Below are 23720 nucleotides of genomic sequence, written 5' to 3' on the forward strand. Positions count from 1 at the left end.
GGGTCGGTGAACTTACTATTGAGAGATTTTTTAAAAACAGACGCCCTGAAAGCTGAGAATTGGGAACTCTTTACAAGGCTGTGTAACATGTGAAAATAAACTGACCATTACTAGTGTGGTTGAGAAGTAGAATCTCTGATAAAGACAGCTTACAGGGAGAAACAAAGTTACCATTACCAGAATGGCTGGCAAGCGGAGAGCTCTCTCAGAGACAATTAACATATGAAAGCGAACATACCATTACCAGTGAGGAAGAGAACTAAAAGCTCTGAATAAGACAGCTTACAGGGAGAAACAAAGTTACCATTACCAGAATGGCTGGCAAGCGGAGAGCTCTCTCTGAGACAATTAACATATGAAAACGAACATACCATTACCAGTGAGGAAGAGAACTAAAAGCTCTGAATGAGACAGCTCACAGGGAGAAACAAAGTTACCATTACTAGAATGGCTGGCAAGCGGAGAGCTCTCTCTGAGACAATTAACATATGAAAACGAACATACCATTACCAGTGAGGAAGAGAACTAAAAGCTCTGAATGAGACAGCTCACAGGGAGAAACAAAGCTACCATTACCAGAATGGCTGGCAAGCGGAGAGCTCTCTCTGAGACAATTAACATATGAAAACGAACATACCATTACCAGTGAGGAAGAGAACTTAAAGCTCTGAATGAGACAGCTTACATGAAGAAACAAAGTCAGCATTTCCAGAATGGCTGGCAAGCGGAGAGCTCTCTCTGACACAATTAACATATGAAAACGAACATACAATTACCAGTGAGGAAGAGAACTAAAAGCTCTGAATGAGACAGCTCACAGGGAGAAACAAAGTCAGCATTACCAGTAGATTGTGAAGCGGGAGCCTTCTATAACACCATGAACATATGAAAACGAACTTACTATTTCGTTTGGCTGAGAAGTGTGGCTAAGAAGTAAAAGCTCTCTATGGATTAGCCCACAAGGAGAAACGAACTTACCAGTGCCAGTGTCATTGAAAAGTAGTAGTTGTCTGTAAGACCGCCCACAGAGAGAGGCAAAATTACCAATGTGAGTGACGTTGAAAAGTAGGAGGTCTCTGTTAGATAGCCTACAAGGAGAAACAAACTTACCAGTGCTAGTGTCGTTGAAAAGTAGGGTGTCACTCTAAGACTGCCCACGGAGAGAAACGAAATTACCAGTGTGAGTGACGTTGAATCTTAGGAGGTCTCTATCAGACAGCCCACAAGAAGAAACGAAATTACCAGTGCTAGTGTCGTTGAAAAGTAAACGGTCTCTCTAAGACCGCCCACAGAGAGAAACGAACTTACCAATGTAAGTGACGTTGAATAGTAGGAGATCTCTGTTAGACAGCCTACAAGGAGCAACGAAATTACCAGTGTGAGTGTTGTTGAAAAGTGGGAGGCCTCTATAAGACCGCCCACAGAGAGAAACGAACTTACCAGTGTGAGTGTCGTTGAATAGTAGGAGGTCTCTATCAGACAGCCCAGACGGAGAAACGAACTTACCAGTGATAGTGTCGTTGAAAAGTAGGAGGTCTCTATAAGAACGCCGACAGAGAGAAACAAACTTACCAGTGGGAGTATCGTTGAATGGTTGGAGCTTTCTATAAGACAGCCCACAGAGAGAAACAAACTTACCAGCCCGAGTGTCGTTGAGAAGCAGAAGCTCGGTCTGGTTCGTTGAGTTTACAGTGACGATGTCTAAGCACAGGTTGAACCTAGAGGCACCTGGACTAGAGGCGTTTATTTTCAGGGTAAGTCCTGACGGGATGTCTGGAAGCAAAACACAATACACATATTTAATGTATGCGTTGAAACAGACACTCGTTTACCAATCAGTAACTAAAAAGGGATATTTCAGGTCAATAATCGCCAGGCCAATTCCCCAAACGACGTATAACAGAAACCTCCAAAGAACCGAGAAAGTATATAAAGTACGAAAATAGGACAGAATTACGCGAAGAGAACGATTCAGCAGTTTCCATTGATGTTAAAAAGATTTCTTGGCAAAGAAGTGAAATCAGTTATCAAATTGTATATAATGAATATAATTAAATACGTACAGCATAGAGAGTAAAACCTGAGCAGCGACGACAGTGTGATAGACGTATATCATAGAGAGTAAAACCTGAGCAGCGACGACAGTGTGATAGACGTGTATCAGAGAGAGTAAAACCTGAGCAGCGACGACAGTGTGATAGACGTGCATCATAGAGAATAAAACCTGAGCAGCGACGACAGTGTGATAGATGTATATCCTAGAGAGTAAAGCCTGAGCTGCGACGACAGTGTGATAGATGTATATCATAGAGAGTAAAACCTGAGCTGTGACGACAGTGTGATAGACGTGTATCATAGAGAATAAAACCTGAGCTCCGACGACAGTGTGATAGACGTGTATCATAGAGAGTAAAACCTGAGCAGCGTCGACAGTGTGATAGACGTATATCATAGAGAGTAAAACCTGAGCAGTGACCACAGTGTGATAGACGTGTATCATAGAGAGCAAAACCTGAGCAGCGACGACAGTGTGATAGACGTGTATCAGAGAGAGTAAAACCTGAGCAGCGACGACAGTGTGATGGACGTATATCATAGAGAGTAAAACCTGAGCTGCAACGACGGTGTAATAGACGTGCAGCATAGATTTTTTTTGTTTTTTTTTTGATTGGTGTTTTACGCCGTGCTCAAGAATATTTCACTTATACGACGGCGGCCAGCATTATGGTGGGTGGAAACCGGGCACAGCCCGGGGGAAACCCACGACAATCCGCAGGTTGCGGGCAGACCTTTCCACTTACGGCCGGAGAGGAAGCCAGCATGAGCTGGACTTGAACTCACATGGACCGCATTGGTTAGAGGTTCCTGGGTCATTACGCTGCGCTAGCGCGCTAACCGACTAAGCCACGGAGGCCCCCGTGCAGCATAGAGATTAAGATCAGAGCAGGGACGGCAGTGTAATAGATTCACAGCATAGAGAGTAAGACCAGATCAGCGTCGACAGTCTGATAGACGTATATCATAATGAGTAAAACCTGAGCTGCGACGACGGTGTAATAGACGTGCAGCATAGAGATTAAGGCCAAAGCAGGGACGACAGACTGATAGATGTATATCCTAGAGAGTAAAACCTGAGCAGCGACGACAGTGTGATAGACGTGAAGCATAGAGAGTAAAACCTGAGCTGCGACGACAGTGTGATAGACGTATATCATAGAGAGTAAAACCTGAGCTCAGACGACGGTGTAATAGACATGCATCATAGAGATTAAGACCAGAGCAGGGACGACAGTGTAATAGATGCACAGCATAGAGAGTAAGACCAGAGCAGCGACGACAGTCTGATAGACGTATATCATAGAGAGTAAAACCTGAGCTGCGACGACAGTGTGATAGACGTATGTCAAAGAGGGTAAAGCTTGAGCAGCGACGACGGTGTAATAGACGTGTAGCATAGAGATAAAGACCAGAGCAGGGACGACGGTCTGATAGACGTATATCATAGAGAGTAAAACCTGAACTGCCACGACGGTGTGATAGAAGTACAGCATAGAGAGTAAAACCTGAGCAGCGACGACAGTGTGATAGACGTAAAGCATAGAGAGTAAAACCTGAGCAGCGACGACAGTGTGATAGACGTATATCATAGAGAGTAAAACCTGAGCTCCGACGACGGTGCATGTCGTTTATTAAACGTTATTTGCCTGGAATTACTCAAAATTGCTGAGCTGTGTCGTCAAATCAAATATAGAATATCATTAATACAATAAAAAGGGATCAGATCACGGGGATTTTTATTCCACCAATAGAATCCTGGTTTACGCAGGAAAATAATACACTGGAGATTTGCGTGAAACTGTTGCTTTTGTATATCTGCTTGTCATACAAGAATGCATCAAGTATACTTCACTGTTATAGTTATGGTCAGGTTTAGATGTGGAGGACTGTATCAAGTATACTTCACTGTTACAGTGATGGTCAAGTCTAGATGTGGAGGACTGTATCAAGTATACTTCACTGTTACAGTGATGGTCAGGTTTAGATGTGGAGGACTGTATCAAGTATACTTCACTGTTACAGTGATGGTCAGGTTTAGATGTGGAGGGCTGTATCAAGTATACTTCACTGTTATAGTGATGGTCAGGTTTAGATGTGGAGGACTGTATCAAGTATACTTCACTGTTACAGTGATGGTCAGGTTTAGATGTGGAGGACTGTATAAAGTATACTTCACTGTTACGGTGATGGTCAGGTTTAGATGTGGAGGACTGTATCAAGTATACTTCACTGTTATAGTGATGGTCAGGTTTAGATGTGGAGGACTGTATCAAGTATACTTCACTGTTACAGTGATGGTCAGGTTGAGATGTGGAGAACTGTATCAAGTATACTTCACTGTTACAGTGATGGTCAGATTTAGATATGGAGGACTGTATCAAGTATACTTCACTGTTACAGTGATGGTCAGGTTTAGATGTGGAGGACTGTATCAAGTATACTTCACTGTTACGGTGATGGTCAGGTTTAGATGTGGAGGACTGTATCAAGTATACTTCACTGTTACAGTGATGGTCAGGTTTAGATGTGGAGGAAACTGGAACAAGTATGCTTTAGTGTTACGGTAATGGTCAGGTTTAGATGTGGAGAACTGTATCAAGAATACTTCACTGTTATAGTGATGGTCAGGTTTAGATGTGGAGGACTGTATCAAGTATACTTCATTGTTACAGTGATGGTCAGGTTTAGATGTGGAGGATTGTATAAAGTATACTTTATTGTTACGGTGATGGTCGGGTTTAGATGTGGAGGACTGTATCAAGTATACTTCAATGTTGCAGTGATGGTCAGGTTTAGATGTGGAGGATTGTATAAAGTATACTTTATTGTTACGGTGATGGTCAGGTTTAGATGTGGAGGACTGTATCAAGTATACTTCGCTGTAACGGTGATGGTCAGTTTTAGATGTGGGGGATTTTATCAAGTATACTTCACTGTAACGGTAATGGTCAGGTTTAGATGTGGAGAACTGTATCAAGAATACTTCACTGTTATAGTAATGGTCAGGTTTAAATGTAGAGGATTATATCAAGTATACTTCACTGTTATAGTGATGGTCAGTTTTAGATGTGGAGGATTGTATCAAGTATACTTCACTGTTACAGTGATGGTCAGGTTTAGATGTGGAGGATTGTATCAAGTATACTTTATTGTTACGGTGATGGACAGGTTTAGATGTGGAGGATTGTATTAAGTATACTTCACTGTTATGGAGATGGTCAGGTTTAGATGTGGGGGATTGTATCAAGTATGCTTCACTGTTATAGTGGTGGCCAGGTTTAGATGTGGAGGACTGTACAAAGTATACTTCACTGTTACGGTGATGGTCAGGTTTAAATTTGGAGGATTGTATCAAGTATACTTCACTGTTACAGTAATGGTCAGGTTTAGATGTTGAGGATTGTATCAAGTGTACATCATTGTTACGGTGATGGTCAGGTTTAAATTTGGAGGATTGTATCAAGTATACTTCACTGTTACGGTGATGGTCAGGTTCAGATGTGGAGGATTGTATCAAATGTACTTCACTGTTATAGTGATGGTTAGGTTTAGATGTGGAGGATTGTATCAAGTATACTTCACTGTTATAGTGATGGTCAGTTTTAGATGTGGAGGACTGTATCAAGTATACTTCACTGTTACGGTGATGGTCAGGTTTAGACGTGGAGGATTGTATCAAGTGTACTTCATTGTTACGGTGATGGTCAGGTTTAGTTGTGGAGGACTGTATTAAGAATACTTCATTGTTACGGTGATGGTCAGGTTTAGATGTGGAGGAATGTATCAAGTATAGTTCTCTGTTACAGTGATGGTCAGATATAGATATGTGGGATTGTATCAAGTATACTTCACTGTTGTAGTAATAGTCAGGTTTAGATGTGGAGGATTGTATTGAGTATAGTTCACTGTTATAGTGATGGTCAGATTTAAATGTGGAGGACTTGTCAAGTATACTTCACTGTTATAGTGATGGTCAGGTTTAGATGTGGAGAACTATATCAAGTATACTTCACTGTTATAGTGTTGGTCAGGTTTAGATGTAGTGGATTGTATCAAGTATACATCACTGTTAAGGTGATGGTCAGGTTTAGATGTGGAGGACCGTATTAAGTGTACTTCACTGATACAGTGATGGTCAGGCTTAGATGTGGGGGAATGTATCAAGTATACTTCATTGTTACGGTGATGGTCATGTTAACATGTGGAGGATTGTATCAAGCATACTTCACTTTTATAGTTATGGTCAGGTTTAGATGTGGAGGACTGTTTCAAGTGTACTTCACTTTTATTGTGATGGTCAGGTTTAGATGTGGAGGACTGTATCAAGTATACTTCTCTGTTACGGTGATGGTCAGGTTTAGATGTGGAGGATTGTATCAAGTGTACTTCACTGTTACAGTGATGGTCAGTTTTAGATGTGGAGGACTGTATCAAGTATACTTCACTGTTACGGTGATGGTCAGGGTTAGATGTGGAGGATTGTATCAAGTGTACTTCACTGTTACAGTGATGGTCAAGTTTAGATGTGGAGGACTGTATAAAGTATACTTCACAGTTACAGTGATGGTCAGGTTTAGATGTGGAGGATTGTATCATGTACACTGCACTGTTACGGTGATGGTCAGCTTTTGATGTGGAGGAATGTATCAAGTGTACATCACTGTTACAGTGATGGTCAGGTTTAGATGTGGAGGAATGTATCAAGTACACTTCATTGTTACGGTGATGGTCAGGTAAACATGTGGAGGATTGTATCAAGTATACCTTACTGTTACACTGATGGTCGGGTTTAGATGTGGAGGACTGTATCAAGTATACTTCACTGTTACGGTGATGGTCAGCTTTAGATGTGAAGAATTGTATCAAGTATACTTCACTTTTATAGTGATGGTCAGGTTTAGATGTGGAGGACTGTATCAAGTATACTTCACTGTTATAGTGATGGTCAGAGTTAAATGTGGAGGACTGTATTAAGTATACTTTAGTGTTACAGTGATGGTCAGGTTTAGATGTGGAGGACTGTATTAAGTGTACTTTACTGTTACGGTGATGGTCAGGTTTAGATGTGGAGGATTGTATCAAGTATATTTCACTGTTACGGTGATGGTCAGGTTTAGATGTGGAGGACTGTATCAGGTATACTTTAGTGTTACGGTGATGGTCAGGTTTAGATGTGGAGGACTGTACTAAGAGTACTTAACTTTTACAGTGATGGTCAGGTTTAAATGTGGAGGATTGTATTCAGTATGCTTCACTGTTATAGTGATGGTCAGGTTTAGATGTGGAGGATTGTATCAAGTATACATCACTGTTACAGTAATGGTCAGGTTTAGATGTGGAGGACTGTATCAAGTATACTTCACTGTTATAGTGATGGTCAGGTTTAGATGTGAGGACAGTATTAAGGATGCTTAACTGTTATAGTGATGGTCAGATTTAGATGTGTAGGATTGTATTAAATACACATCACTGTTACGGTATAAATCTGGTTCAGATGTGGAGGATTGTATCAAGTATACATCAATGTTATAGTGATTGTCAGGTTTAGAAGTGGAGGAATGTATCAAGTATACTTCACTGTTATAGTGATGGTGAGGTTTAGATGTGGAGGACTGTATCCAGTATACTTCATTGTTAAAGTGATGGTCAGGTTTAGATGTGGAGGACTGTATTAAGTATGCTTCACTGTTACGGTGATGTTCAGGTTTAGATGTGGAGGATTGTATGAAGTGTTCTTTACTGTGACAGTGGTGGTTAGGTTTAGATGTGGAGGACTGTATCCAGTATACTTCATTGTTACAGTGATGGTCAGGTTTAGATATGGAGGAATGTATCAAATACACTTCACTGTTACGGTATAAGTCAGGTTTAGATGTGGAGGATTGTATCAAATATGCTTCACTGTTATAGTGATGGTCAGGTTTAGATGTGGAGGATTGTATCAAGTATAGATCACTGTTTCGGTGATGGTCAGGTTAAGATGTGGAGGACTGTATTAAATGTACTTCACTGTTACGGTGATGGTCAGGTTTAGATGTGGAGGATTGTATCAAGTATACTTCACTGTTACGGTGATGATCAGATTTGGATGTGTAGGATTGTATCAAATACACTTCACTGTTACACTATAAATCAGGTTTAGATATGGAGGATTGTGTCAAATACACTTCACTTTTACGGTATAAGTCAGGTTCAGATGTGGAGGATTGTATCAAGTATACTTCACTGTTACGGTGATGGTCAGGTTTAGATGTGGAGGACTGTATCAAGTATACTTCACTGTTACGGTGATGGTCAGGTTTAGATGTGGAGGACTGTATCAAGTATACTTCACTGTTATAATGATGGTGAGGTTTAGATGTGGAGGACTGTATCCAGTATACTTCATTGTTAAAGTGATGGTCAGGTTTAGATGTGGAGGACTGTATTAAGTATGCTTCACTGTTACGGTGATGGTCAGGTTTAGATGTGGAGGATTGTATGAAGTGTTCTTTACTGTGACAGTGGTGGTTAGGTTTAGATGTGGAGGACTGTATCCAGTATACTTCACTGTTATAATGATGGTTAGGTTTAGATGTGGAGGACTGTATCCAGTATACTTCACTGTTACGGTGATGGTCAGGTTTAGATGTGGAGGAATGTATCAAGTATACTTCACTGTTACGGTGATGGTCAGATTTGGATGTGTAGGATTGTATCCCCCCACTGTATTAAGTGTACTTCACTGATACAGTTATGGTCTGGCTTAGATGTGGAGGATTGTATCAAGTGTACTTCACTTTTATAGTGATGGTCAGGTTTAGATGTGGAGGACTGTATCAAGTATACTTCACTGTTACGGTGATGGTCAGGTTTAGATGTGGAGGATTGTATCAAGTATACTTCATTGTTATAGTGATGGTCAGGTTTAGATGTGGAGGACTGTATCAAGTGTACTTCACTTTTATAGTGATGGTCGGGTTTAGATGTGGAGGATTGTATCAAGTATACTTCACTGTTACGGTGATGGTCAGGTTTAAATGTGGAGGACTGTATCAAGTATACTTCACTGTTACGGTGATGGTCGGGTTTAGATGTGGAGGACTGTATCAAGTATACTTCACTGTTACGGTGATGGTCAGGTTTAAATGTGGAGGACTGTATCAAGTATACTTCACTGTTACGGTGATGGTCGGGTTTAGATGTGGAGGACTGTATCAAGTATACTTCACTGTTACGGTGATGGTCAGGTTTAGATGTGGAGGACTGTATCATGTGTACTTTACTGATACAGGGATGGTCAGCTTTAGATGTGGAGGATTGTATCAAGTATACTTCACTGTTACGATGATGGTCAACCTTAGATGTGGAGGATTTTATCAAGTGTACTTCACTGTTACAGTGATGGTCAGGTTGAGATGTGGAGGACTGTATCAAGTATATTTCACAGTTACAGTGATGGTCAGGTTTAGATGTGGAGGATTGTATCAAGTATACTTCACTGTTACGGTGATGTTCAGGTTTAGATGTGGAGGACTGTATCAAGTATACTTCACTGTTACGGTGATGGTCAGGTTTAGATGTGGAGGACTGTATGAAGTATTCTTCACTGTTACGGTGATGGTCAGCTTTAGATGTGGAGCACTGTATCAAGTGTACTTTACTGTTATAGTGAAGGTCAGAATTAAAGGTGGAGGACTGTATCAAGTATACTTCACTGTAATAGTGATGGTCAGATTTAAATGTGGAGGATTGTATCATGTATACTTCACTGTTACGGTGATGGTCAGCTTTTGATGTGGAGGAGTGTATCAAGTGTACATCACTGTTACAGTGATGGTCAGGTTTAGATGTGGAGGAATGTATCAATTATACTTCATTGTTACGGTGATGGTCAGGTTAACATGTGGAGGATTGTATCAAGTATACCTTACTGTTATACTGATGGTCGGGTTTAGATGTGGAGGACTGTATCAAGTATACTTCACTGTTACGGTGATGGTCAGGTTTAGATGTGGAGAATTGTATAAAGTATACTTTATTGTTACGGTGATGGTCAGGTTAAGATGTGGAGGACTGTATCAAGTATACTTCACTGTTATAATGATGGTGAGGTTTAGATGTGGAGGACTGTATCCAGTATACTTCACTGTTACAGTGATGGTCAGCTTTAGATGTGGGGGAATGTATCAAGTATACTTCACTGTTACAGTGATGGTCAGGTTTAGATGTGGAGGACTGTATCAAGTATACTTCACTGTTACAGTGATGGTCAGCTTTAGATGTGGGGGAATGTATCAAGTATACTTCACTGTTACAGTGATGGTCAGGTTTAGATGTGGAGGACTGTATCAAGTACACTTCACTGTTACGGTGATGGTCAGGTTTAGATGTGGAGGACTGTATTAAGTATACTTCATTGTTATAGTGATGGTCGGGTTTAGATGTGGAGGACTGTATCCAGTATACTTCACTGTTACAGTGATGGTCAGCTTTAGATGTGGGGGAATGTATCCAGTATACTTCACTGTTACAGTGATGGTCAGCTTTAGATGTGGGGGAATGCATCAAGTATACTTCACTGTTACGGTGATGGTCAGGTTTAGATGTGGATGACTGTATCAAGTATACTTCACTGTTACAGTGATGGTCAGCTTTAGATGTGGGGGAATGTATCAAGTATACTTCACTGTTACAGTGATGGTCAGGTTTAGATGTGGAGGACTGTATCAAGTACACTTCACTGTTACGGTGATGGTCAGGTTTAGATGTGGAGGACTGTATCCAGTGTACTTCACTGTTACGGTGATGGTCGGCTTTAGATGTGGAGGACTGTATCAAGTGTACCTAATTTTTATAGTGATGGTCAGGTTTAGGTTTGGAGGATTGTATCAAGTGTATTTCACTTTTTTAGTGATGGTCAGGTTTAGATGTGGAGGATTGTATCAAGTATACTTCACTGTTACAGTGATGGTCAGGTTTAGATGTGGAGGATTGTATCAAGTATACTTCACTGTTGCGGTGATGGTCAGGTTTAGATGTGGAGAATTGCATCAAGTATACTTTACTGTTACAGTGATGGTCAGGTTTAGATGTGGAGGACTGTATCAAGTATACTTCATTGTTACAGTGGTGGTCAGGTTTAGATGTGGAGGACCGTATCAAGTATACTTCTCTGTTACGGTGATGGTCAGTTTTAGATGTGGGGGAATGTATCAAGTATGCTTCACTGTTACGGTGATGGTCAGGTTTAGATGTGGAGGATTGTATCAAGTGTACTTCACTGTTATAGTGATGGTCAGGTTTAGATGTGGAGAATTGTATCAAGATACTTTACTGTTACAGTGATGGTCAGGTTTAGATGTGGAGGACTGTATCAAGTATACTTCATTGTTACAGTGATGGTCTGTTTTAGATGTGGGGGTATGTATCAAGTATACTTCACTGTTACGGTGATGGTCAGGTTTAGATATGGAGGATTGTATCAAGTATACTTCACTGTTACGATGATGATCAGGTTTAGATGTGGGGGAAACTGGAACGTCCTTTAATAGTAAACCATAATACTTTGGTAATCAACTGTGAATCTGTTCTATATGTGACATTCAGATTTTCACCTAGTGCTACACGTACTTACCTGGCTGGGACTGAGTGAACGGCAGAGTTTCTCTCGTAGGAACTGGCGGTGCTGGGGCGACTTTGGCATCTGGCAGGAACTGTGCTGTGGGTCCTGCTGGTTTAGATCTGCTTAACACTTAAATAAAATATAGACGTGAACCTGACTGATAGCCACTCTATAATGTCATGTTTTGCCTAGTTTAGTGTGAGAATGAACACGTATACAACAAAACAATATTGTTGAAAAAAAGAAAGAAAAAAGAAGAAAAAGAAAACCATCTGATTTTAGCTTTTAAGATCCAGGCACAGAAAGAGCGTAGAAAACCTTTTATCTACTTCATTTCTTTAAACGTATGGAAAACAATAAAATGAAGCAGATATCACGCGAAAGACCATAAAGCACTGTCCTGGAATATAGTTCGATTTATTGTTGAAATAGCATGTTTTCGCTTTAATGATTTCATTGAAAGGTCTATTCGATGACTGTATTTATAGGTCTATATGTACATGGGTTTTGAATGATGAAAAGTGGCAACACACCTGTAATAAGTAGCAAACGTGATGTTACTTCAATCGTGTAAATATGCTCAGAGAAGGCCACCGTGGAAGCCATAGTTTTCAATGCTTACTCCTAGGTTTATAAAAAAATTCGAAAAGAATTAAATCGATCTTTTTGGACGATATTTAATGATCGTTGATCTTACATATACTTCACGTTAGAGTTTTATTTTATTTTTCTGCAGTGGCTTGTTCATTGTCACACTCTGAAGCTCTATGTACATGATTAAAATTATTTTGTTCTGTAGGATTTTTGGTTAACGTATTAACTATCGAAATTCTAAACACCCTCAAGTGAGGTTTAAAGAATTCATAAAAATTATGGGAATATGAGGACGTGAAAGCTTATTTGTGAATATGGTCGTTTATATTTGTTTTTGATTTATTCTTTCAGAAGACAAAAGTATTTGGAAAAATTGTGTGGTTGGTATTTAGGATGGCCCCTTGGTACATATCGTCCTTGTTTTACAATGTTCCAAAGAGGGATGTGCCGCATGTCTAATAAATTTATTTCAGTTTGTTGTTTTCACCCAAAGACATGCATTTAATCTTAATTATGATAATATTTACAAATATATTTTTACTTTTCAAACTCTTTCATCTAAACTTCATGTCACTATTTGTTTTCTCGCCCTTGTATCATGCGCCTCTGCCCAACAGGGGCCTTTCCAGTTCGAACTCTTTCGGCAGTAAAGGTAAAAAGAGTCCTACCGTATCATGTGACTTTTGAAAAATGTTAGGAAACTATTGTTGACAATGAGTTACTGGTCAGTCATCTTGTTTTCGTCTGTAAGCACAAATGGCGCCTCTTCCCTTCAGTTCAACGTCTCAATTTGTTTTTCATTGTGCGTCTATTCTAAATAACATTTTGTGTGAAGTTTTTAGACAGCCGTGCTATAATAAATGTTACCATGAGTAGTGGCCCATCGTCACAAGATACAGTAGGACTAATTTATTTTTACCTTTAGCGATATAAGAGTTCCAACTCGGAACTCCCCTTCTAACAGAGCATTCTTTCTACTATAATAGACCTTCAGCCCTGAAGCAACTCAATATTTCACCTGAGAAACTTGGTAACCGTATGTGGAATATTTACACTCGTGGATTCAAAACGTTCTAAACGTGTCGCTGTGCCTACATGTAGGTAAAGGGGCATGATGAACGGTACATTGAGACTCAAATGTCCGGCGAATGGCGATACATCTATTCGTCGAAACAGACGTTCGTAGGCCTATAGTAGCCGTCAACCAAACTAGACGTTCCAGGTCAATAATCGCAATACCAGTTTACAAAACGAAGAAGTAAAGAGGTATGTTAAGCGCTAAATTAGGATGGAATTATGCGAAGACAAGCAGCTATGAGTCTTCAATGAAGGCGAAAAGACGTAAGGAATGTGCTTGGCACATCAGTAAAATCAGTGTGCAAATAGTGTACCATGCCAGTCAAATCTGTGAAATCAGTTTGCAAATAGTGTGCCATGCCAGTCCAATCTGTGATATCAGCATGCAAATAATGTACCATGCCAGTCAAATCTGTGAAATCAGTATGCAAATAGTGTACCATGCCAGTCAAATCTGTGAAATCAGTATGCAAATAGTGTACCATGCCAGTAAAACCCAGTACAAGTCTCATTTCTGTAAGCAGAATATGTATCAGGCCATGTTCCAAGATTAGCTTTTACCTGTACCGCCTTGAGATCGGCAGGCAATATTCCAAGCGTAGCTTTTACCTTAAGCGCTCTGAAATCGGTTGGTCATGTTCCAATCTTGCCTTAAACATTAAGTGTTCTGATATTGGCAGGCCATGTTCTAAAATTGGCTTTCTTAATAACTGTTCTGCGATCGGTTGGCCATGTTCCAATCTTAGCTTCAACAATAAGCGGCCTAATATCGGCAGATCATGTTCCATGCTTAACATCCACATCAACCGCTCTGAGATCGGCAGGCTATGTTCCAAGCTTAGCTTTTATATAAACCGCTAAGATATCGGCAGGCCATGTTACGAGTTTACCTTTCGCGTGAACCGCTAAGATATCGGCAGGCTATGTCCCAGTCTTAGCTTTCACATTAACCGGTCTGAGAACGGCCGGCCATGTTGCAAGCTTAGCTTTTACATTAGCCTCTCCGAGATCGGCAGGCCGTGTTCAGAGCTTAGCTTTCACATTATTCGCTTTGAAATCGATTAACCAAGTTCCAATCTTAGCCTCCACATCAACCGTTGTGAGAAGGACAGGCCATGTTCCCAGCTTAGCTTTCATATTAACCTTTCTAATATCAGCTGACCATGTTATCAGCTTAGCTTCTATACTAGCGCTCTGAGATTGGCAGGCTTAACTTAGCTTTTACATTAACCGCTTTGAGATGGGTATGCCATGTTTCAGCCTTAGCTTTTACACTAACCTCTCTGAGATCGACAGGCCATGTTCCCAGCTTAGCTTTCACACAAACTGTTCTGTGATATGCAGGCGATGTTCCACGCTTAGCTTCCTCATTAATCGCTCCAAATCGTAACATTTACTTAACTCGGTCCTTTCGTCAGTACTCTCCTCAGAGTGCCCATGCTGTACGCGACGGAAACTGGTCATGGTCTTAAAGCAAATCTGAATAATTCAGATGAGATAATATGAATTATTCATATTATCTCATTATGAGCGAATAGCAAAGATCATAACATCGTTATTAATAGTAGCCTGTCCGACGCATGCAGTTGAACAGCATCCAACGTTCGCATTCGCCATTTTTGAATCATCTGACGCTGTTATTACATGAAGGATGGTTTCCACTGTTCTTACTTTTTCACTGCTTTGAAATCCGTTTCATTTATTAAAACAGAAAACTAAAGACTCCCAAACAAGTTTTCAATCCTCCATCCATTGATGTACAATGGTACAATCCAGACATCTCACCAGGTTATCTTTTCCTGGTGATGCCGAGTGCGGCGGATTCAAATCGAAATTCGCCGTTAGAAAATTTTGACTGGCTGACGATGTGTCCAGTACATTTCCTTACTCATTGTGAACGAATAACTATAGAATAAGAAGAGAAAATTATTGTAGGAAACATGTTTGGGTAGCGCAGAACCTTGGCAAGTTCAGGGCACGATACTCGGGAAAGACAGAGTTCCGGGTTTGTGAATAGACGTGTACAGTGGGTATTTCTGAGAGCTAAGCTGGGTGAACTGAAATAGATCCCAGATCCAGAAAAGTCTTTGTAAATCTTGACTGTACCCTCAGAAATAACAGGTAAATGTATTAATCTATTTAAATGATTGTATCTTAATACCATACTCAATGATATTGCGTGTGTATGTATAATATAGTCAGTTTCATAGGTGGAGGAAATCGATGTGTCCGTGGAAAACCATCCACCTTTGACAAGTTACGGACGGACTTTTCCACATGTGACGTACAGATATTGTACCATATTGATGGGAAACAAATGGTCATCAGCAAACAGTAGACGGCACAACGGTCACACGGGAGACCCAGAGAGCTGTTTGTCAAGAAGGCATCATAAAATGAGAGAAAAAAAGAATTCACTCATTGACTGTCCGAGGCCAGGTTAGAACCCCAGCTAAATTAAACAATTAATTAATTACTTTAATTATTTATTTTTGCTCAGCGTTCCTTGCCGTACTGAAGAAATTTTCAATTGTACGGCTTTGGTGAAAGGAAACCGGAAAGAACTATCTACGGAATAATTCATGATAACTTGAACGTCACATCTTGAAAGAATTTAGTAGATGTACTATTGCATATAATGTCTATAGTAATCGGTGTATACAGAATCTAGGCGTCGAAATAAACATTCATCTACAGGACATGCGCAAAACGGTCGGTTTGCAATAGACAATATAATGTGTATTTTTCTAATATTGTTAAGATGCCATTACATGCATAGCCATGTGAAACAAACCTACCTGCTACACTGCTACGAAAGAGTTGTGGTGCTTTAAAAGAAAAAAAACAACACAAAATAGACATTTTAGTTTTGATCGAGACATTGCTAAAGCACTCCGCAAATAAAATGTCAACCACTCAGTTACTGATCATTCACCTGAAAGTGCTAAAAACAAAGTGTGCTCAGGTGGGCAAGATGAATAAAAACGTTACAATAGATATGTTAAAACATGGAGAGTAAAACCAGAGCAGAGACTATAGTGTGATAGTTGATGATCTTACGTAACCGGAGAAATACGGCATTGATGTTTATCTACCTCACATTTTATTCGAAACGTTCACATAAAATTTCAAACAGTAACAGACTAAACGCCCATGAGCACCACGGGTTAATCAGCATGAGGTAAAACCAATGCAGTGGCGTTAGTACCAACGTATGCGACGTCCAGAAATACACATATGCTGTGTAGTTAGCACGATGAATAATCTACACCAAGGATAATGTCATGCATTGCAAACTACAACACAACATAAATGTTTTCAAGGAGTTCAGTGTTGTTTACTTGTGACACACCGAGACAGTGCGTCCGACTGCTGTTTCATTGACTACTTAAAGTCCTAGACCAGCGAAATTACGTCAGCAAAAGGTAAAAGTGTTGTATAAGGTTTTTACAGGTTAAAACATGTTAATAAGATGAGGTTTTAAAAATGTAATGTTTGCTTTGGCGTTATTCGCCAACTTTGCCCCCAAAACCCGTTTGCAGTTGGTAGTTTCCTCCGATACGGTCTTTATGACGTCACAAGCATGCATTTGAGTACGTTAGCTGTATAGTCAGCAGTGGAGACCAGTGACATTCCAGTACGTTGGCTAAATAGTCATCAGTGGAGACCAGTGATATTTAAGTACTTGAGCTGTATAGTCAACAATAGAGAACAGTGACATTCGAGTACGTTAGCTATATCGTCAGGAGTGGAGACCAGTGACATTCGAGTACGTTAGCTAAATAGTCAACAATAGAGACCAGTGACATTTGAGTACGTTAGCTAAATAGTCAGCAGTGGAGACCAGTGATATTTAAGTACGTGAGCTCTGTAGTCAACAATAGAGAACAGTGACATTCGAGTACGTTAGCTATATTGTCAGGAGTGGAGACCAGTGACATTCGAATACGTTAGCTATATAGTCAGCAGTGGAAACCAGTGACATTTGAGCACGTTAGCTATATAGTTAGCAGTGGAGACCAGTGATATTTGAGCACTCTAGCTGTATAGTCAGCAGTGGAAACCAGTGATATTTGAGTACGCTAGCTGTACAGTCAACAGTGGAGACCAGTGACATTCGAGTACGTTAACTATGTGACAGACGTGTCAAAAACAAACGACGCAGAAAGGCAGAAGAATGATCTGACAGGATACAAGAAGAGCCACACACTCGCGTATGCCCTCAAAGAACTTATCTCCCAAGCTTATAGGTCTATCTGATTGTATCAAACACGACGTGGTTACACAGATGAGCGTTAGAAATGCATAGTATCTCGTTTAAACATATTTCATAATGTTAAAATGCTTCATGAAAATTAAATGAACCAAGTACAGTGTCAGTAATGTGTAGATAATCAGCGGTGGTTTTAGTGGCGGGTGTTTTGGCCTGATACAGGCTGTATGGCTTCTCAGGGCCACGTCTGTCCAAATATTGAAGAAAAAATGTCTAAGACGTACGTTACAATAAAGCATAAGATGAAGAGTACGGTACAATAAAGTCTAAGATGAAGAGTACGTTACAATAAAGTCTATGACGGAGAGTACGTTACAATAAATCTAAGATGAAGAGTACGTTACAATGAAGTTTATGACGAAGAGTACGTTACAATAAAGTCTGTGACGAAGAGTACGTTGCAATAAAGTCTATGACGAAGAGTGTGTTACAATAATGTCTTCTCATGATTGTAGATGATAGGTTGTATAGATCCTAAAAGGTAGTAGTACTAATAGCCTTTATTTCAGCCATAGAGCCACAGAGCTACAAGGCAACTTGTGAAATGTATGAAATTATATTCGTTTAATATCCTTAAAATGCAAACAGATGACACGAACAAATCTATTAGTAAAATGTGGTTTCTCTATACTACTGTTGAAATGGCATTATATGATCACGTGAACATTGACAATTGACCTGTCATAACCTACCTCGTACAGAGGAACTTGCCCCAGCGGAAGGTCTGAAGGCTGGTGCTGTACAGAAATAACGCAAAACAGACATTTCAGTATTGATCAGAAAAAAAAACACGTACATATATCTCTGCTCTTGTGAGATGTCCAAATTACTGCTAACAATTAAGTTCTTAAACATTTACCTAAAAGTACACATTTACACTAAAATCAAACTGTACCAGATTGGGCGAGATAACAGAGAACATTAGAAATCGGAAGAGCACACAAGGTGAATAGTACATAAAGTGAAGAGTACACATCGTGGAGACACCTCAACGTGCAGAGTACACATCGTGAGGAGTACGCAACATAAGGAGTACGCAACGTGGAGTGTACACTTCGTGAAGAGTACTCATCGTGAAGATTCTCATCGTGAAGAGTACACATCGTCAAGAGCACTCAAAGTGAAGAGTACACATCGTCAAGAGCACTCAAAGTGAAGAGTACACATCGTCAAGAGTACTCAACATGAAGAGTACACAGGCTGAAGACAACTCATCGTGAAGATTACACGACGGGAAGAAAAGGTACTAGTACTGAAAGCCTTATTTCAGCAATACAGCCACAGAGCTACAAGGCAACTCCGGTGTGAAATGAATGAAATAATATTCGTTTAATAATCTTAAAACGCAAACAGATGACACGAAACAAATCTATTAGTAAAATGTGGATTCTCTGTACTAATGTTGACATGGCATTGTATGATCACGTGAACATTGACAATTGACCTGTCATAACCTACCTGGTATTTGGGAACTTGCCACAGCGGATGGTCTGAAGGCTGGTGCTGTACAAATAACGTAAAACAGACATTTCAGTATTGATCAGGAAAAAAAACACGTACATATATCTCTGCTCTTGTGAGATGTCCAAATTACTGCTAACAATTAAGTTCTTAAACATTTACCTAAAAGTACACATTTACACTAAAATCAAACTGTACCAGATTGGGCGAGATAACAGAGAACATTAGAAATCGGAAGAGCACACAAGGTGAATAGTACATAAAGTGAAGAGTACACATCGTGGAGACACCTCAACGTGCAGAGTACACATTCTGAAGAATACATTTGGTGAAAAATACTCAACGTGAAGATTTCTCATCGTTAAGAGTATTCAACGCGAAGCGTACACATGATAAAGAGTACTCAACGTGAAGAGAACACACCGTCAAGAGTACTAAACGTGAAGAGTGCATGACGCGAAGAATACACATCGTGAAACGTACACAGCGTGAAGAGCTAATATGGTGAAAAGTAAACAATTTGAAGAGTACACAACGGGAAGAGTACAAATCGTGAAAAGTATACCACAAGAAGAGTAAACAGCGTAAAAAGTACACACTGTAAGCAGTACACATTATAAGCAGTACACAACGTGAAAAGCTCAAAACGTGAAGAGTACACATCGTGAAGAGTACTCAACGTGAAGAGTACCCAAATGAAGAGTACCCAACGTGAAGAGTGTTTAACCTAAGAAGTACCCAATGTGAAGAGTACACAATGTTACGAGTACATATCACGAAGAGTGCACAATGTGAAGCTTAAGCAACGTCAAGAGAACACATTTTGAAGAGTACACAACGTGAAGAGTACCCAACATGACGAGTACCTATTGTGAAGAGTACACATGGTGAAAAGTGCACAGCGTAAAGAGAAGGCAGGGTGAAGAGCAGACATAGTGAAGAGAACATAGCGTGAAAAGTACCCAATGTGATGAGTACATTGTGAAGAGTACGAAACATAAAGAGTACAGAACTTGACAAAGTAAAAGGTACACATCGTGAAAAGTACACAACGTGTTAAATACACATCGTGAAAAGTACACAAGGTGAAAACTACACACTGTGAGGAGAACACAAGGTGAAAACTACACAAGGTGAAAACTACACACTTTGAGGAGTACACAACGTGACGAGCACATATTGTGAAGAGTACACATACTGAACAGTACACAACGTGACGAGCAGGCAACGTGAACAACAAACAACGTCATGAGCACACAACGTGAAGAGTAAACAACGTGAAGAGTTAACATTGGGAAAAGAACACAACGTGAAGAGTAAACGACGTGAAAAGTACACACGTGAAAAGTATACAACGTAAAAAGTACACAACGTGAAAATTACATTACACGAAGAAAACACATCTTAAAGAGTAAATATCGTAAAGAGTTCACAACGTGAAAAATACACAACATGACCATTACACAACGTAAAGAGATTACCACGTAAAGACTAAGAGTGCATCGTTAAATGTACAGGACGTAAACAGCACACAACGTCAAAAGTAGCCAACCTGAAGATTAACCAACGTGAAGAGTACACATCGTAAAGAGTAAACACGGTGAACAGTGCACAACGTGAACATTACACACCGTCAAGAGCACACAACGTGAAGAGTACGCATAGTAAAAAGTACACAACGTGAAGAGTAAGCAACGTGAAAAGTACAACGTGAATATTACATTACATCAAGAGAAGACATCGAAAAGACTACACATCGTGAAGAGTTCACAACTTGAAGGGTGTGTACCTTTCAAGTTATGAAGTTGTGAAGTTAGGTGTCCATTTCACAACGTAAAGAGTTTAAAGCGTAAATAGTACACAACGTGAACTACACAACATGAACACCACACCACGTAAAGAGTACCCAAAGTAAAGAATACCCAACGTGAAGAGTACATATAGTGAAGAGTACAGCGTGAAGAGTGCCCAATGTAAATAGAACCCAACGTAAAGTGTACACATGGTGAAGAATATGTATGGTGAAGAGTGCACAGCGTGAAGAGTAGGCAACGTGAAGAGCAGACAACGAGAAGAGCACACAGCGTGAAGAGTACACATCATGGTGAATACACACTGTAAAAAGTACAGAACTTGACGACTACACATGGTGAAGAGTACACATGGTGAAGAGTACCCAGCATGAAGAGTGCTTATCGTGAAGAGTACACATTGTGAAGAGTACTCAACGTGAAGAGTACACAATATTAAGAGTACAATAATACTTAACGACGTACTTACGAGTGGAGGAGCTTTCCACTCACCATAATGCTGGCTGACATCGTTTAAGTTTACATATTTCTGAGTACGGCGTAAAACACCAATCTAGTACATAAATAAAAAAATAAATGTGAGTGGAAGAATTGGGACTGGCACTGACACGGATCTACTCCATGAATATATTGAAGCCCGTGATTTAAAGCTGCAGTCCAGCAATAGTACGGGGATTTGAACACGGTAAGTCCACTATATCAAGTTTGGTCATTAACACAATATCACGTTATTGTATGAGTTCTAACTTGCTAATATACCAGTGATTTTTCCTGGTCTATACTGCCTTATTTGTGCCTTATATTCGGGAGTAACCGAGAGCTTTTAGACGTCTGTATTTATTAGCTTTCATTACTAACCTTTAGAATTGGATGGGCCGAATGATGATCTGGTTTCAGTATTCTTCGGCTTGGTTGCAACCATTGACGTGTACGGTGTTACGAATTGATACTGAAACATTTATGGTTACAGGTTAAAGCTGTTTTAGCACAGCTTCGGCTACACACGGATGTCTCCTTGTAGCAGGCCTATCCTAATGTTGACATACCTACGGTGCTGCCTCACTGGTGGCCCATGTCGAAGGCACCATACATACATTTACCCATCTGTAGTACTTAGAGTTAACCGAACAATTTTGTATACTATTTCAACTGTATTGAATGCACGTCTAATTCTGAAAAATTAAAATATTTCTTTCTATCCCTGCGAATAAAGCAGATATGATACAAAAGAAAAGTTTGCATTAACTTTATTTTGCATTCCCGGCTGTATATAATCAAGAATACTTCACTTATATGGCGGTGGCCACTATTATGGTGGGAGGAAACCTTTCACAGCCGGGAACAACCCACCACAACAGACAAGTTATGACAGACCATCCCACCGATGTTTCTGTAAATCCCACTAAACAAAATCTTTCATTCGTAAAACTGGCTGAAAAGAAGACCTTGTATGTGAATTCTGTATAACAATGAACAATATATATATATATATATATATATATATATATATATATATATATATATATATATATATATATATATATATATATATATATATATATATATATATATATATATGTCTTCATATTTTAAATGGCTAAAACATATCGGTCATAATTAAAGTCAAAGTAGTGCAAACGAGACGCCAGTGCTAATCGCAACCTAAACATATTTTTCAATAAAAATTAGAAAACATTGAATGTGAATCGAAGAATATTTTACAAAATTAACAGGGACGAAAAAATAGACATCTTCTTGCGTCTTTATGTTCATTTGAAAATAAAAATAAACATTTAGTTGAACAGGCTATCCTGAGTGTGACTTACCTTGAGGGACAACCTGAGCGCCTCAGATTTAGCCTTCACAGAGGCAGGGGCACTGGAGTCATCTGTCTCCAGGACAGTCTCCACAAGCTGGCGAATCGTTAGGTACACCCAAAGGCGTTCAATGAAGCCGGTGGGGCGTGGGGGCGCTGGAGTGGGCGGCGGCGGCGGAGGGGGTGGCGGCGGCGGGCAGGGCCACGGGCGTGGGCGACACCAGTAATGACGGTGAGGGTGTCGGTGGCAATACCAGGGGTCAAAGCAATACCGACGTCTACTAAACAAATAACTGGACGCCTTGCTGCCTTCCACAAAGACGCTAAGCTCTCCAGGTGCCTTTCCCTTGGCATTGTACCTTCCCGCTACGACGATCTCGGAGCCCCTGAAGTAGGTGTTGAACGACGTCCGCGTCAAGCTAGTGTCGTTCACAAAACCGCTGATGTAGTTGATGGCAACCTCCGACAACAATGGACTGGATATCTCGTTGTAGAAACCTGCCAGTTGTAGAGCTGCGTCGGCATCCTCAAAGATCTTCCTAGCGAAACCTTGGTTTTGGGCGGAGAGTTTTCGTAGGAGTCCAAAATCCGCTGCATTCCCGAAGGCCAAGGAGTAAATTGATTGCCTGTCTTGACGAGCCCCACTTACGTTCTCTAGAATGTTTTCTGACTTCGTCTCTCCAACAGTGGCTTGACCGTCAGTCAGGAACAGCAGCATGGAAGGTTTTGTTGGGTGACTAGAGAGCTTGCGCATCCCCGACAGGAGGGCAGCGTTGATGTTTGTCCCTGTCACATAAATCAAGTGATGTAATGATTAAACTCTGATAAATATCTATCTCCCAAGATACACACCGTTGCATTAAATGAGGCCAGTGGCTGTTATATAAGCAATGGTGTGTGTCAATTTCCAGGCTGACACTGACGTTCTGTTTTACAACAGAACGATAACTAACTTGTTTGGGACATCTCTATAAATTACCTAGCTTTAAAACAACAAAGCCCACAAAAGATCTTTAAAGTTTGACA

At 40.2% G+C, this 23720-nt stretch overlaps 1 protein-coding gene across 1 annotated transcript in view; it reads right to left on the minus strand.

Moving 5' to 3' along the window:
- Positions 1-306: 306 nt before the first annotated feature.
- LOC135463000 (inter-alpha-trypsin inhibitor heavy chain H5-like) overlaps positions 307-23720 on the minus strand; it is a 76345-nt gene continuing 52931 nt past the window's right edge. Inside the window, exons 14-19 of the mRNA XM_064740322.1 lie at positions 22705-23480; positions 21737-21827; positions 11675-11791; positions 1639-1773; positions 979-1088; positions 307-339 (exon numbers count right to left, since the gene is read on the minus strand). Coding sequence (XP_064596392.1) covers positions 307-339; positions 979-1088; positions 1639-1773; positions 11675-11791; positions 21737-21827; positions 22705-23480 — 1262 coding nt within the window. The remainder of the gene's footprint in view (positions 340-978; positions 1089-1638; positions 1774-11674; positions 11792-21736; positions 21828-22704; positions 23481-23720) is intronic.

This window comes from Liolophura sinensis, chromosome 2 (assembly GCF_032854445.1).
Source record: "Liolophura sinensis isolate JHLJ2023 chromosome 2, CUHK_Ljap_v2, whole genome shotgun sequence".
In the NCBI taxonomy this organism is placed as follows: domain Eukaryota; kingdom Metazoa; phylum Mollusca; class Polyplacophora; order Chitonida; family Chitonidae; genus Liolophura; species Liolophura sinensis.